At 40.8% G+C, this 16,951-nt stretch overlaps 1 protein-coding gene across 2 annotated transcripts in view; it reads right to left on the bottom strand.

Moving 5' to 3' along the window:
- Nucleotides 1-16,951, bottom strand: part of LOC109909554 (cadherin-18) — a 363,038-nt gene that overhangs the window by 36,476 nt on the left and 309,611 nt on the right. For both annotated transcript variants that reach the window (XM_031796728.1, XM_020508571.2), the window contains one exon: nucleotides 13,404-13,540. In XM_031796728.1, coding sequence (XP_031652588.1) covers nucleotides 13,404-13,540 — 137 coding nt within the window. The remainder of the gene's footprint in view (nucleotides 1-13,403; nucleotides 13,541-16,951) is intronic.

Below are 16,951 nucleotides of genomic sequence, written 5' to 3'. Positions count from 1 at the left end.
TAAAGGCAATGCTACCAAATACTAATTGAGTGTAAGTAAACTTCTGACCCAATGGGAATGTAAATAAATAAATAAAAGCTGAAATAAATAATTCCCTCTCCTATTATTCTGATATGTCACATTCTTAAAATAAAGTGGTGATCCTAACTGAGCTAAAACAGGGGATTTTTACTAGGATTAAATGTCAGTAGATGTGAAAAACGGAGTTTAAATATATTTGGCTAAGGTGTATGTAAACTTCCGACTTCAACTTTACACATATTTAGCAGGTGTTGTTGTGGGTGTAGTGAAATGCTTGTGTTCCTAGCTCCAACAGTGCAGTAATATCTAACAATTCACAATAATACACACAAATCTACAAGTAAAATAATGGAATTAAGAAATATTCAATATTAGGACGAGTAATGTCGGAGTGGCATTGACTAAAATACAATAGAATAGAATATATAATATACAAATAAAATGAGTAAAGCAGTATGTTAACAGCTATGTAAAGTGATTAGTGTTCCATTATTAAAGTGACCAGTGATTCCATGACAATGTATATAGGGCAGCAGCCTCTAAGGTGAAGGGTTGAGTAACCAGATGATAGCCGGCTAGTGATGGCTATTTAGCGATCTGAGGGCCTTGATATAGAAGCTATTTTTCAGTCCCATCCTTGATGCACCGGTACTGACCGCGTCTTCTGGATGATAGCGGGGTGAACAGGCTGTGGCTTGGGTGGTTGATGTCCTTCATTATCTTTTTAGCCTTCCTGTGACATCGGGTGCTATAGGTGTCCTGGAAGGTAGGCAGTGTGCCCCCGGTGATGTATTGGTCAGACCTCACCACCCTCTGAAGAGCCCTGCGATTTCAGGCGGTGCAGTTGCCATACCAGGCGGTGATACGGCCCGCCAGGAGGCTCTCAATTGTGCATCTGTAAAAGTTTGTGAGGGTTTTAGGGTCCAAGCCAAATGTCTTCAGCCTCCTGAGGTTGCTGTTGCACCTTTTTCACCACACTGTCTGTGAGGGTAGACCATTTCAGATCGTCAGTGATGTGTACGACGAGGAACTTGAAGCTTTCCACCTTCTCCACGGTCCCGTCAATGTGAATAGGGGCGGCATCCATCTGCCTTTTCCTGAAGTCCACCTTTGTTTTGTTCATGTTGAGGGAGAGGTTATTTTCCTAGTGCCACTCCTCCAGGGCCCTCACCTTCTCCCTGTAGGCTGTCTCGTCATTGTTGGTAATCAAGCCTACTACAGGTGTGTCGTCTGCAAGCTTGATAATTGAGTTGGAGGTGTGTGTGACCACAGAGTCATGGGTGAATAGGGAATACAGGAGGGAGCTGAGTATGCACCCTTTTGGAGCCCCTGTGTTGAGGGATCAGTGAAGTGGAGGTGTTGTTTCCTACCTTCACCACCTGTCATTGTCCAGCCAGGAACCAGTGGCACAGGGCGAGGTTCAGACCCAGGGCCCCAAGTGTCACACCCTGACCATAGTTTACTTTGTATATTTCTATGTTTTGGTTGGTCAGGGTGTGAGCTGAGTGGGCATTCTATATTTCATGTCTAGTTTGTCTATTTCTATGTCTGGCCTGATATGGTTCTCAATCAGAGGCAGGTGTTAGTCATTGTCTCTGATTGGGAACCATATTTAGGTAGCCTGGGTTTCACTGTGTGTTTGTGGGTGATTGTTCCTGTCTCTGTGTTTTCACCAGATAGGGCTGTTTCGGTTTTCATTACGTTTTGTAGTGTTTGTATTGATTCGTGTTTTACGTTTGTTTATTAAACATGGATCGCAATCTACACGCCGCATTTTGGTCCGACTCTCCTTCACCACAAGAGAACCGTTACACCGAGCTTGATGATGAGCTTGGAGGGTAATAGGGTGTTGAAGGCTGAGCTATAGTCAATGAACAGCATTCTTAAATGGGTATTCCTCTTGTCCAGGTGGGATAGGGCAGTGTTTAGTGCAATTGCATTGTCTGTGAATCTATTTATCTATTGTCAGGAAAGGTAGAGGTGATACAACCCTTATCTAGCCTCTCAAAGCACTTCATGATGACAGAAGTGAGTGCTGCGGGGCGAAGGTCATTTAGTTCAGTTACCTTTGCTTTCCTGGGTACAGGAACAATAGTGGACATCTTGAAGCAAGTGGGGGCAGCAGACTGGAATAGGGAGAGATTGAATATGTCCTTAAACACTCCAGCCAACTGGTCTGTGGAAGCTCTGATGATACGGCTAGGGACACCGTCTGAACTGCCAGCCTTGCGAGGGTTAACACACTTGAACGTCTTACTCACATTGGCCATGTAGAAGGAGAGCCCACAGTCCTTGGAAGGGGGCCGCATTAATGGCACTGTGTTATCCTTAAAGCAGGCGAAGAAGGTGTTTAACTTGTCTGGGAGCAAGACGTCGGTGTCCACGACGTGACTGTTTTTCCCTCTGTTTTCCGTGACTGTCTGTAGACCCTGACATATATGTCTCGATTCTGAGTCGTTGAATTGCGACTCTCTGTACTGAGGTTTTGCCTGTTTGATTGCCTTAAAACATTCCATGTTGCGTTCATATTTTTGTTCAGTGTACATGTAATGTATATTAGGTGCTCAATTTACTGAAACAGCATATTGAAATCATTCGAGGTGATACAAGGGAACACTTATGTGAATTTTGTTATTGCTCTGCATCATGTTGAGATTTTCATGCCGAGATTATAATTTTCCATCTGCAATAGTGACACATTATCTCTTTTTAAATGTTATGATACTACAGTATATCATATGACAACACACATACTATGAGTTTACAATCTGGAGAAAAAGCTGCAAAGCATGGTACAGAATATTTTCCACTTTATGCCAGTTTCCCAGACAGAGATTAGGCCTAGCCCGAGACTAAAAAGCACTTTCAATGCACGGAAATAAACGATTGAGAGTACATGCAGTAAACAGACCAATGGAACGCAGACGTGGACACCATAGAACGAGGACACCATCATTGACGCCCATTCAAAAAAATCTGCTCTAACAAAGTGGATATTTGTCAAATTCATCATGATTTACAATATGTGTTCTAACAGGCCCACAATGTGGATACAAAAATCAGATTTTGATATATTTGGCTATTTTCACTGCAGAATGTAGAAGTTGTCATTTTTGGCTTTAGGAAAAATATCTGGTAATTGCTAACTCCCGTTTGAATAAACTGGTAGCATAACACTAACAAATGGCTGTAAATTTACTGTAAAACTTGTACATTTAGCTGCTATAATCTATATTACAGTACAGTCCTGTAAAGAGCAATGCATTATGGGGCCTCAATGGCATTCCGCTACACTGCTGCAAAATTACAGCAAATACAGTAAAGTACAATGTTGTGGGGAGCAAAATAATCTCTGTCTCATTAACATATTTTGAGCTCCCATTAGTGAGAATGCTGCACCCCACAGACTATATTTACTGGATGTCAGTACCATCCTACTTAATACAGTACCATAGTGTATTTTTGGACTCTAGAAATATTTTCTATCAAATCTATAGGAATTTACTGATTCAGTACCACTCAACAGCCTTTTGTGGTTGCATGGTATTGTTAAAGTTCTCTAATTAACACATTTTGGAGGTGTGCCTTATAAGATGCAATACTTCTTGCACCTGTTAGAGTACTGTACCAATATAAGTGATTTGTGGTAGTAGTTCCCTAGAAATTAAATGTGTATAGGGAACAGATCAGAGTGCCAGCATGGCTGTAAATTTACTGTAAAACTTTTACATTTAGCATTTTGATCTTTTTGCCCTGTAGTCACTGCCTGTTTGTAAGCCTTTGTTTGTAAGCCTTTGTTTAGGCTTAGGTGATATAAAAACACAAAATATTTTGGAGTACGCTGTAAAATATAATTCCATATTCACTTTTAGCAATTGCTGTAGATGTATTAAAATGTAATTTAACAATAAAGTACTGTTATGCTATATATTTACTGCAGCACCAATTGAGTCAATCAAAGCAACATAATAAAACAATCCCCATCAAAATCCGTCAGTTGAAGCTAGAGATATTTTTTGCATGTGCTGTGTCTCAATCCACTGCATCTACCTATGTTGGCCTTCCATATCTGCGGTGTTTGTCAGACCATGAGACATCCTGAAAATCTGTCTCCTCAGGACGTATGTAGCGTCCGAATGGTTTTGGCGTGCAAACTATTACGAAATACGTTTTTCTCTACGACCCCCCACAAGGATCACGGGACTCGTCTGAAATCGGCAATGCTATTGTGCCAACTTCTGTCTGTAGCTTCCGAACTGTTTGAGCTACAGACTAACATATATTATGGGACTCGTGACTTGTCTGAAGGTAACACATACAAACTAATGGAAGTATGGAGGTAGTTATATATGTGGGTTAAATATGTGTCCAAAAACACAAATATATCTTGAGCTTTTTTGTATCTCTTAGATACAGGACAGACACATCAAAACCTTTTTCCTTATGATTTATTTTTTGACAGTTTTTTTTTGCCATTTATGAATGTGTTATTCAATGCATTTCTATGGGCGATAGTAGTAAAGGTCAAATGTAATATTTTATCAAATAGGCGACATGAATTGTTGTTCAGGCCGGTGAAATAAAGTAATGATGGACTGTCTTTTCTATTTGCTTATTTGAGCTGTTCTTGCCATAATATGGACTTGGTCTTTTACCAAATAGGGCTGTCTTCTGTATACCACCCTTATCTTGTCACAACACAACTGATTGGCTCAAATCCCAATTAAGAATTAAGGAAAATCACAAATGAACTTTTAACAAGGCACACTTTTTAATTGAAATACATTCCAGGTGACTACCTCATGAAGCTGGTTGAGAGAATGCCAAGCATGTGCAAAGCTGTCATCAAGGCAAAGGGTGGCTACTTTGAAGAATCTCAAATATAAAATATATTTTGATTTGTTTAAAACTTTTTTGGTTACTACATGATTCATACAGTGCCTTGCGAAAGTATTCGGCCCCCTTGAACTTTGCGACCTTTTGCCACATTTCAGGCTTCAAACATAAAGATATAAAACTGTATTTTTTGTGAAGAATCAACAACAAGTGGGACACAATCATGAAGTGGAACGACATTTATTGGATATTTCAAACTTTTTTAACAAATCAAAAACTGAAAAATTGGGCGTGCAAAATTATTCAGCCCCCTTAAGTTAATACTTTGTAGCGCCACCTTTTGCTGCGATTACAGCTGTAAGTCGCTTGGGGTATGTCTCTATCAGTTTCGCACATCGAGAGACTGAAATTTTTTCCCATTCCTCCTTGCAAAACAGCTCGAGCTCAGTGAGGTTGGATGGAGAGCATTTGTGAACAGCAGTTTTCAGTTCTTTCCACAGATTCTCGATTGGATTCAGGTCTGGACTTTGACTTGGCCATTCTAACACCTGGATATGTTTATTTTTGAACCATTCCATTGTAGATTTTGCTTTATGTTTTGGATCATTGTCTTGTTGGAAGACAAATATCCGTCCCAGTCTCAGGTCTTCTGCAGACTCCATCAGTTTTTCTTCCAGAATGGTCCTGTATTTGGCTCCATCCATCTTCCTATCAATTTTAACCATCTTCCCTGTCCCTGCTGAAGAAAAGCAGGCCCAAACCATGATGCTGCCTCCACCATGTTTGACAGTGGAGATGGTGTGTTCAGGGTGATGAGCTGTGTTGCTTTTACGCCAAACATAACGTTATGCATTGTTGCCAAAAAGTTCAATTTTGGTTTCATCTGACCAGAGCACCTTCTTCCACATGTTTGGTGTGTCTCCCAGGTGGCTTGTGGCAAACTTTTTATTGATATCTTTAAGAAATGGCTTTCTTCTTTCCACTCTTCCATAAAGGCCAGATTTGTGCAATATACGACTGATTGTTGTCCTATGGACAGAGTCTCCCACCTCAGCTGTAGATCTCTGCAGTTCATCCAGAGTGATCATGGGCCTCTTGGCTGCATCTCTGATCAGTCTTCTCCTTGTATGAGCTGAAAGTTTAGAGGGACGGCCAGGTCTTGGTAGATTTGCAGTGGTCTGATACTCCTTCCATTTCAATATTATCGCTTGCACAGTGCTCCTTGGGATGTTTAAAGCTTGGGAAATCTTTTTGTATCCAAATCCGGCTTTAAACTTCTTCACAACAGTATCTCGGACCTGCCTTGTGTGTTCCTTGTTCTTCACGATGCTCTCTGCGCTTTTAACGGACCTCTGAGACTATCACAGTGCAGGTGCATTTACACGGAGACTTGATTACACACAGGTGGATTTTATTTATCATCATTAGTCATTTAGGTCAACATTGGATCATTCAGAGATCCTCACTGAATTTCTGGAGAGAGTTTGCTGCACTGAAAGTAAAGGGGCTGAATAATTTAGCACGCCCAATTTTTCAGTTTCTGATTTGTTAAAAAAGTTTGAAATATCCAATAAATGTCGTTCCACTTCATGATTGTGTCCCACTTGTTGTTGATTCTTCAAAAAAATATACAGTTTTATATCTTTATGTTTGAAGCCTGAAATGTGGCAAAAGGTCGCAAAGTTCAAGGGGGCCGAATACTTTCGCAAGGCACTGTATGTGTTATATCATAGGTTTCATGTCTTTTCTATTATTATACAATATAGAAAATAGTACAAATAAAGTAAAAGTAGGTGTGTCCAAACTTTTAACTGGTACTATATATAAACAATAGCCTAAATGAAGGCTAATTTTGGTGGGTGGCAATTAGGAGCTTCTGTATGTACCCTGCATGCGTGTGGCCTTTCCATTGCATTGGTCAAACTCTTACTTGCTCTATTTTTTTAAATTCAGGACTAGGCTCAATCTGTGTCTGGGAAAAAAGGCCCGTTTTAAAGAAATCAGTCTTGATATAGAAACATATTATTCACAATTTTGATGGGAAAAGTTTAAACATGCCATTGTACCTTTTGCATACTAAAGAGAGGCAAAGAGATAAAGACACATTTGTATGCAGCCCCAGCGTCAGTTGGTGAGGGATTGCCTAATTGTGATTACAAATTAGCCTGATAGGAATTCCTGAAGTCGTCGGGGCCCAAATTGATTTAATGAATTTACAACATAATATTAAGAATACAAAGAACAGTGGAACATTGACTAATTTGATAATTGATTAGTTAATAGGAAATATAGCTAAGGACACAAATGTCTGACTGTCCAATTTAAACCAATGCTATAAATGTGCAAATATTTGATTTATTGTATGTATGACTTAGTTTTTTTTGCATTTTCTTACCAAACGGTTTTACATTTATAAATCATAATATCAGTCTATACTGTATATGATGTGCACATTTATTGTATAAGTTCCACAATGTCCTAGCAATAGAAATAAAAAAATGACCTAAACTTGAAGCATATAGATGTGGGTGTGAGAATATTTTTTTAGTTAGTTATTGGTTAGATTTGGCATGTGCAAGTTGAGGTCATTAGCTAGGTTTCTATCCAATTGGCGATAGATTTTCAAGTGAATATTCAAAAATGTGCAAAAAACAATATGCACATTTTCCCACTAGAGATGTGCTTCCATCACGTTGACTTAATAGGATAATAATAAGCTGTGGGTGGAGGTAGTACACATAAAATGTTAAAATCAAATTGAACTCTACTGAGTTCAAGTCCCTTGATATTTATTGGAAAGGAGCATCAAGTGCATCACCTTGCACTTTTACTACCCTGTGAAGTTCATAATAACTTCCAGTGCCTTCAGAACGTATTAATAGCCCTTGACTTATTCCAAATGTTGTTGTCTTATAGTCAATGTACAAAATGGCTTACATACTGTAGATTCTCAACCACCTACACCCGATACCCCATAATGACAAAGTGAAAACATGTTTTTAGAAATGTATTGAGAAAGTATTTACACCCCTGAATCAATACTTTGTAGCAGCACCTTTGGCAGTGATTACAGCTTTGAGTCATTCTGGATAAGTCTATAAGAGTTTTACTCACCTGGATTGTGCAACATTTACCCATTAGTCTTTTCAAAATTCTTCAAGCTCTGTCAAATTGGTTGTTGGTCATTGCATGACAAGCATTTTCAGATCTTGCCATAGATTTTCAAGCATATTTAAAGTCAAATCTGTAATTTTCCCATTCAGTAACATTCATTGTCTTGTTGGTAAGCAACTCCAGTGTAAATTTGGCCTTGTGTTTTATGTTATTGTCCTGCTGAAAGGTGAATTTATCTCCCAGTGTCTGTTGGAAAGCAGACTGAACTATGGTTTCCTCTAGGATTTTGTCTATTCTTAGCTCCTTTACGTTTATTTTTTTTATCCTGAAAAACTCCCCAGTCTTTAACGATTAGAAGCATACCCATAACACCACTATGCTTGAAAATATAGACAGTGCTACTTGGTAATGTGTTGTATTGCATTTGTCCCAAACATAACACTTTGTATTCAGGACAAAAAAGCAAATTGCTTCGCCACATTTTTTTGCAGCATTACATTAGTGCCTTGTTGCTACAATAACAGTGCCATGTTTTGGAATATTTTATTTTGCACAGGCTTCCTTCTTTTCACTCTGTCAATTAGTATTGTGTAGTATTGTGGAGTAGCTACAATGTTGTTGATCCATTCTCAGTTTTCTTGTATCACAGCCATTAAACTTTGTAACTGTTTTATAGTCTCAATTAGCCTCTTGGTGAAATCCCTGAGAGGTTTCCTTCCTATCCAGCAACTGAGTCAGGAAGGACACCTGTATTTCTATAGTGACTGGATGTATTGATGCACCATCCAAAGTGTAATAAATAACTTCACCATGCTCAAAAGGATTTTAAATGTATGCTTTTTTCTACCGATAGGTGCCCTTCTTTGCAAGGCATTGGAAAACCTCTATGGTTTTTGTGGTTGAATCGGTGTTTAAACCCATTGAGGCCAGTAAAGAAGGCGGGCAGGAAAAAAATGAAGAGAGTGGAATATGATAAGAGTATGGGTTGCTGCAGAAGAATATTGATCATGAAGAGAGTGAGGATGAATTAACTGCGTTGGCAAAGTTTCAATCTCATCCTGATGGTGATGAATATGTTTTTTTGCCCAGTCGGAGTGACATTTTTGGAGAGAATGGATCCTTGCCTTCTGGCTGATCCATATGTGGTGTCAGGTTGAGTGGAAAAGAGGTCCGGGAATGTTTGGTCGATGAAAGGGACTCAAAGTGTAATCAGGTAGATTTTTTGCATTTCTGCCTTCCAGACGGAGTGTGTGCTCCACACCACGTGACTGGGGACAAGAACTGTGACTTGCTTTCTTCTCCATAGCAGGGCGCAGTTGAAAGGAATGATAACTGGAGAGGTGTTAAATGTTGAGGAGGGTCAACCGAAGTTGAAGATTCCTGGTGTCTGTGACGTCCTCTGTTTGGTGCAACGCAGGCACAGAGGAGAGTGTGGTGAAACAGAGAAGACACTGTATGTACTACTGAGTTTTGATGCAGAGTTTTAACCAGATAAAGTCAAGTAAGGATGTCAAATCAAATCAAAATCCTAATGTTATTTGGTGTTCTGTTTTTAATGGGTGTGGAGGTAGTTGGTAGGGCAATTTTTTTCACAAAGTGTATTGAATACTACAGAATAGTAGGCTGATAGATTGCCAATACAGTACGTTGCGTTATTCACCTAAACTCAGCAAAAAAGAAATGTCCTCCTTTTCAACCAGCGCTTACTATAATAGGGTATTATAATAATTTTCAGATTTTCACAGTATTATTCCAACCTCATAGTGTGGATATAAATTCCTCTCACTGTCAACTGCGTTTATTTTCAGCAAATTTAACATGTGTAAATATTTGTATGAACATAACAAGATTCATCAACTGAGACATAAACTGAACAAGTTCCACACTCATGTGATGAACATAAATGGAATAATGTTTCCTTGAACAAAGTGGGATCAAAATCAAAAAGTAACATTCACTATCTGGTGAGGCCACCAGCTGTATTAAGTACTGCAGTGAATCTCCTCCTCATGGACTGTACCAGATTTGCCAGTTCTTGCTGTGATATGTTACCCCACTCTTCCACCAAGACACCTGCAAGTTCCCGAACATTTCTGGGGGGAATGGCCCTAGCCTTCACCCTTCGATCCAACAGGCCCCAGACGTGCCCAATGGGATTGAGATCCGGGCTCTTCGCTGGCCATGGCAGAACACTGACATTCCTGTCTTGCAGGAAATCACGCACAGAACGAGCAGTATGGCTGGTGGCATTGTCATGCTGGAGGGTCATGTCAGGATGAACCTGCAGGAAGGATACCACATGAGGGAGGAGGATGTCTTCCCTGTAACATACAGTATTGAGATTGCCTGAAATGACAACAATCTCAGTCCGATAATGCTGACACACACTGCCCCAGACCATGACGAACCCTTCACCTCCAAATCGATCCCGCTCCAGAGTACAGGCCTCGGTGTAACGATCATTCCTTCGACAATTAACGCGAATCCAACCATCACCCCTGGTGAGACAAAACCGTGACTCGTCAGTGAAGGGCACTTTGCCAATCCTGACTGGTCCAGCGACGGTAGGTTTGTGCCCATAGGTGACGTTGTTGCCGGTGATGTTTGGTGAGGACCTGCCTTACAACAGGTTTACAAGCCCTCCAATTGCGGACAGTCTGAGCACTGATGGAGGGATTGTGCATTCCTGGTGTAACTCGGACAGTTGTTGTTGCCATCCTGTACATGTCCCGCAGGTGTGATGTTCGGATGTACCGATCCTGTGCAGGCGTTTTACACGTGGTCTGCCACTGCGAGGATGATCAGCTGTCCGTCCTGTCTCCCTGTAGCGCTGTCTTAGCCGTCACACAGTACGGACATTGCAATTTATTGCCCTGGCCACATCTGCAGTCCTCATGCCTCCTTGCAGAATGCCTAAGGCACATTCACGCAGATGAGCAGGGACCCTGGGCATTTTTCGTTTGGTGATTTTCGGAGTCAGTAGAAAGGCCTCTTTAGTGTCTTACGTTTTCATAACTGTGACCTTAATTGCCTACCATAGGTTGTTAGTGTCTTAACGACCGTTTCACAGGTGCATGTTCACTAATTGTTTATGGTTCATTGAACAAGCATGGGAAACACTGTTTAAGCACTTTTCAATGAAGATCTGTGAAGTTATTTGGATTTTTACGATTTATCATTGAAAGACAGGGCCTTGAAAGAGGGCCGTTTCTTTTTATGCTGAGTTTATAACATTTGTATGCGGACCACGATAATGAAGAAGAAGAAGAAGAAAAGTGGTCACTGAATTGTTTGATGAGCATGAAAACTATGTAAACCATATGCCATGGCCATCTCAGTCACCAGTTCTCAACCCAATTTAACACTTATGGGAGATTCTTGAACGGCACCTGACAGAGTTTTCCACCACCATCAACAAAATATCAAATTATTTAATTTCTCATGGAAGAATGGTATCGCATCCCTCCAGTAGTGTTCCAGATACTTGTAGAACCTATGCCAAGGCGCATTGAAGCTGTTCTGGCTCGTGGTGGCCCAATGCCCTAAGACGCTTTATTTTGGTGTTTTCTTTATTTTGGCAGTTACGTGTAGATATCATCATAAGTGCATCATCATCCCTTTGCAATGTTTTGTCGGAGTCTTTGTGATGCTGAAATATTGCAGTTAAATGCTATGCTGTTAGATAGAATACTTTATATCATTATTCCATAATGATGTTGACATAGTGACATCTTGACATGTATATCATGTGGGTTTGTATGAGACACACTTATTTCAATCTCAAGTATACACAGTTGCGGCAAACTTCCTGCAAGTTTGTCAAATTTACTGTAAACTATATAGTGTGCTACAAAATGTTGCCAGAAGATTGAAAATGTTTGCCACTATTGGTGAATTTGCAGCAAAACATTGACAAAAAAATAGTTATTTCCACTAGAGGCAAACAAAGTGCCAGAGGTTTTTATCTGGCAAACAATTTTCTCAAGATTCTATTTGAATCTGTGGCAAACTTGTGGCAACAATACTTATTGCCAGCAACAGTTTGCCAGAAGCCAGTTCTGGTGAACACATGAGTTCCAAGAACAGTAACCGTTGACAAGCAGTCAGGAGAAGAAATATCTGTTGGAAAATGGAAACCAAGCTAGCTAAAATACCCACCAGGGTTGTCCGGTGAGTGTAATTTATTAAACTTCCTTCTAATCTTGCAAATTGTGTATGCCAATTAAGGCCTGGTTCGCAATGTCATGTTCTGTGGGATAATTTGAAACACATCAGTTTCAATCTGTCAGCACGAATGACTGTCTAGTTAGCTAGCTAGAATGTTGTTTTTGTTTTGTGGTTTGTTAATGTTTCAATGCATGCAGTACAATGCAAGTGGAACTAACTATGTTTATGAGAATAGTGAAGGGCATTGATGGCCAAAATGTCATGATTTTAATTATAATTTGACAAATAAAGCATCAATATTTTAATTATGAGCGAGCTTTCCCCTATTCCTTCTAATTGACCAATAACTTAAATAATAATTGTTCAATCTGAGACGGAGTACAGTACATTGCCTTTGTCAATCATCTGCTTTACCAGCAGTGAGCCTGAAGTGATTAACTCTGTGGATGGGATATAAACAAATTGAAAGCTGTTTAAAGTCATTTTTTTCAACACTTGAGGAGAAATCTTGCAACTCTTCATGACCCATGCATAATACTATACTTTTAAAAGCCAAAATGGTATGGGAATTGTATTATTTCTTCATTAAATGTGCTATGAATAGACTGTTAAAGCTTTTCCAAAACAACATCTCTATAGTTGTGCTTTTCATAAAAGAACAGCATTTTGGAAACGGTAACAGAAATGACACATTAGACAACCAGAATTGAAATGCTTTATAATAGGTTATAAAACACAATCATTCATTAATCATATGGTAACGTCCCAAATGGCAGCCTATTCCTTATTTAGTGCACTACTTTTGACCATAGCCCTATGGAATAGTGTGACATTTGGGTCACACACTGTGACTCAGCCCCACAGCAGGGATGTCAACAACTTCATAAGTCATTTATCACTCAATCACCTCCTTACAACCACAACTAAACCCCTCATTTCAAATTCAACAGTGACATACACACCGATTCATATTGAATCATCTCCAAATCTGATGCAACCATCTAGGCATATACCTCAATACCATTAGTACATCATTATGTTTGTGTAAAGGCTTAAGGAAAGATTAATAGCAGTGATGAGGTCAGAACAAGAATATATGAATTGATTGACCCTTCAAACCTCACCTCCCAAACCTCTATACGGTAGATTTGAGATTTTAAGTTAGATGCTTCCCCTACCCTTTAGACACACACACACACACACACACAGACACACATACAGACACACACCCTGCTGCAGTAGGAATGGAAACCCTGGGTACCTACCAACCTCCGAGGCCATCACAGTAATGTTGTGCCACGGCATGTCTTCCCGGTCTAGACTCTGGGTAGTCTTTATAACTCCGCTGTCCATGTCAATGTTAAAATACTTATCTCCATGTTCACTGAGGTTGATGAAATACCTATTTTGAGAAAGGAGGAGGTAGAGGATAGTTTAAAAACAGATTAATACCGTTTCTGCACAGTCTAATAAAAATGTCATGCAGACCTGTGGAAATGGGAAATGCATCACAATGCAAAAACAAATTACCCTTGAAGGGTTGATGTCAAATGTATCCCTGTGTGCTATGGAGTCTACGGTCCACAGTTTACAGTACAGTGGGTGTGCATCCCAAATTGCACCCTATTTCCTATTTAGGGTGCAACTTTTGACAAGGGCCCATAGGACTAGGGCTCACTATAAGATCAGGACCCATAGGACTGCATCAATCTAAGTATCATAATAAAAAACATCCCCATCAAAATATGTCAGTGTAAGCTACAGATTTCAGTTTTTTTTGCATGGGCTATGTCTCAATCTGCATATGTCCGCCTTACGCATCTGCGGTCGAAGATGGCCGAGCTACAGCAGTGCAGTGATGTAAAGTACTTAACCCTTGTGTAGTCTTAACATTCTGTATACTCCCCATGTCCTAAGGGTAAACAATTACCCTCCTTCAATTAACCCCTAAAATAAAGCAGCTTAATTGAATTTTAAACCCCAAATCCCCCAATCTATTTTGCATGAAGAAACAACCTGTCATTCATCACAAACCTTGTGAATATCTGTGTTTTCCCTCTTCACAATGCAAAAAGACTGCATTTAATCAGTGGACACCACCTGTTGTTATTACAACACACCTGTCATAATTGTTTTATTTACTAAAGTAGAGGTTTATTATTATTATTGCTAAAGATACTGCATAGGTGTAAACATATATTTTTTTAGCAAGAGATAGCTCTTGTATAGCCTAAAAGTTGCAGAAATGTGAAGAAAGTAGTTTTGAATGCATTTTATTGAAAGGAAGCAACTGGAGTGGTAGTGGGGGTGAAGGCAAACTTTTATGAGAAGGCCTCTCTCCCCCTTTTTGCGAGGAGTGCAAGGAGCTCAAGCTTGTTCTTTCTAACAGTGCCAACCATGGTGATCCTCCTCTTCAGGAGCTGCTGGCTGAGTTCGATCAGTAGCACACATAATCTCAAATTCTCATTGTATGTGTGTGTGTGTATTTGTGGTTTTAGTGGTGTATAAATTATTTTATAACTGCCGGGTCAAAAATGACCCTAAGACAATCTTTTATGGAAATATGAAGAAAGGTGATGTTTCACTTTTTCTAATGTTGTGGTCACTCAAATTTCAAGTTGAAAATGATCATGTAGGGGGTTTTCTCTGTGTAAGGTTCTGTATTTATGTTCTCAGTCAACCTTGTGTTCTGTTTCGTTGTGTTCTTGAACGTAGCCCAGTTTTCATTGATTTCACCTGTGTTAGTTACTCATCTGGTCTCATCAGCTCCTTATTTAGTTCAGTTCATTCTGTTTGTGAGGTATTGTTCATTTAGACTACTAAGCCTTTTTCAAGCTTGTTTGTGACAACCAGTTAGAGCCTTCAGTCCTTGTTTTGATTCACCTGCCTGTTTGCCTACCTACCTACCTTTTTTGAAGCGAAATACACACTTGCCGCAAGCTGAGCGTGAATATACACATTTTTCTCCCTGAGTATTCCCTACAGAATACATCACACAAAACCGGAATGGATTTAGGGGAGCTACAGCCACGCATAACCCAGTAAGAGAAGCGTATGTGAAGCGTATGTGAGAAGCGCATCTTCTCCGCCAGCCTATCCCTATTCCTCCGGTGCCAGGTATCGTAACCCATAGCCCTCCTTCATTCATACCCATGCATGGAAAATATGAGGGATCACCTGGGAAATTTCAGGGATTTCTGATGCAATGCAGCAAATACATTGAGAACAACCCCACTAAATTCGCCACCGAAGTTAGTGGGGTTGTGCTCAATGTATTTACAGGCAAAGCCCTGGAATGGGCCACTGCCATATGGACTGCCAACAGCACAGAACTCGGATCCAAGACCAATTTCCACACCCTCTTCAAAGAGGTATTCGATCACTCTCCTTCCTGTCATCCTATAGGACACCTCCTCATAGAACTTCAACAAGGACGCAATTCAGCTGCCGAGTATGCCCTCGAGTTCCGCACCATGGCTGGAGGGAGTGGATGGAGTGAGTCTGCTTTACTTACTGTCTACCGAAGACGGTTCAAGAGGGAACTTCAGGCGGAGCTGGCCTGTAGAGGTGACCTTCAGGATTTAAATCAATACGTTCATATGTCCATCTCCATCGTTGCCGACCGCCGAAGAACTCTGCCACCCAAGAACCCGAAACCTTCTCTTTCCATGATTCTGCCATCCCGTCCAAGTCTTCCAGAGCCCATGCAGTTGGGCCATGCTCCTCTCCCGTGTATCGAATTTCAAAAGCAGGTCCAAGAAGGGCTCTGCCTATACTGTGGAGGGAAAGATCATCTACTCAGCCATTGCCCTGTTTGCCCCCCACGGAGAGATGAGAAGGGTCCGTCCACTGCCATGCAGGTAGGTGTGTCCTTATTTCTAAATATCTCCCAGAAGCAATTCGTCGTCCTAGTATTGATAACTGTGAAGTAGAGGGCTTGATAGATTCGGGTGCAGCAGGTAATTTTATCGATCACCAGCTAGTACAAGAGCTTGACAATGATCTAACACCTGTCACCCCTCTTTCTCCCTTAAGGATTAACACCCTGAACGGGCAGCCACTGGGCACGGGCTTCATTACGCACCTAACAAAGAGTGTCACCCTCCAGATTAGAGTCTTCCACACCGAAACTCTTCAACTCATGGAACTCTCCTCCCCCAAACAGCCACTCATCCTCAGACACCCAAGGTTTTGTCGTCACGACCCTGCCATCTCGTGGAGACAAGGTGAACTACTGTCCTGGTCTTCTACCTGCGTCACCAGTTGTCTCAGCCTACCCTGAGACAATAGTCACCACCATTGAGGACTCTGCCTTTGCAGTGCCACCCACCATACCATCTGAATACGACCAGTACAGCAATGTCTTCAGCAAAATTAAGGCCTCCACTCTGCCACCACATCGCCCAGGGGACTGTGCTATTGACTTACGCCCTGGAGTGTCCCCACTGAAGGGCCGTGTTTCCCCCTATCTATCCCGGAAAATGAGGCAACAGAGAATTACATTGACGAATCACTAAAATGCTTTCATTTGTTCTTCTTCTTCCCCAGCTTCTTCTTTGTTGGTAAAAAGGACAGTGGTCTCCGTCCATGTATTGATTACCGTTCCCTGAATGACATCACGGTAAAGAACCATTTCCCTCTTCCTCTGATCCCAGTGACCCTTGAACAAGTGGGCCGCCCCAACATCTATACAAAACTCGACCTGCGAAGTGCATATAACCTTATCCGTAAAGACGACCAATGGAAGACGGCCTTTATCACCACACAAGGGCACTACGAATACCTGGTCATGCCCTATGGCCTCACTAACACC

The sequence above is a fragment of the Oncorhynchus kisutch genome, linkage group LG18 (assembly GCF_002021735.2).
Source record: "Oncorhynchus kisutch isolate 150728-3 linkage group LG18, Okis_V2, whole genome shotgun sequence".
Taxonomy (NCBI): domain Eukaryota; kingdom Metazoa; phylum Chordata; class Actinopteri; order Salmoniformes; family Salmonidae; genus Oncorhynchus; species Oncorhynchus kisutch.
Note: the sequence above shows the minus strand (reverse complement) of the source record. Positions and strands in the feature narration are given on the sequence as shown.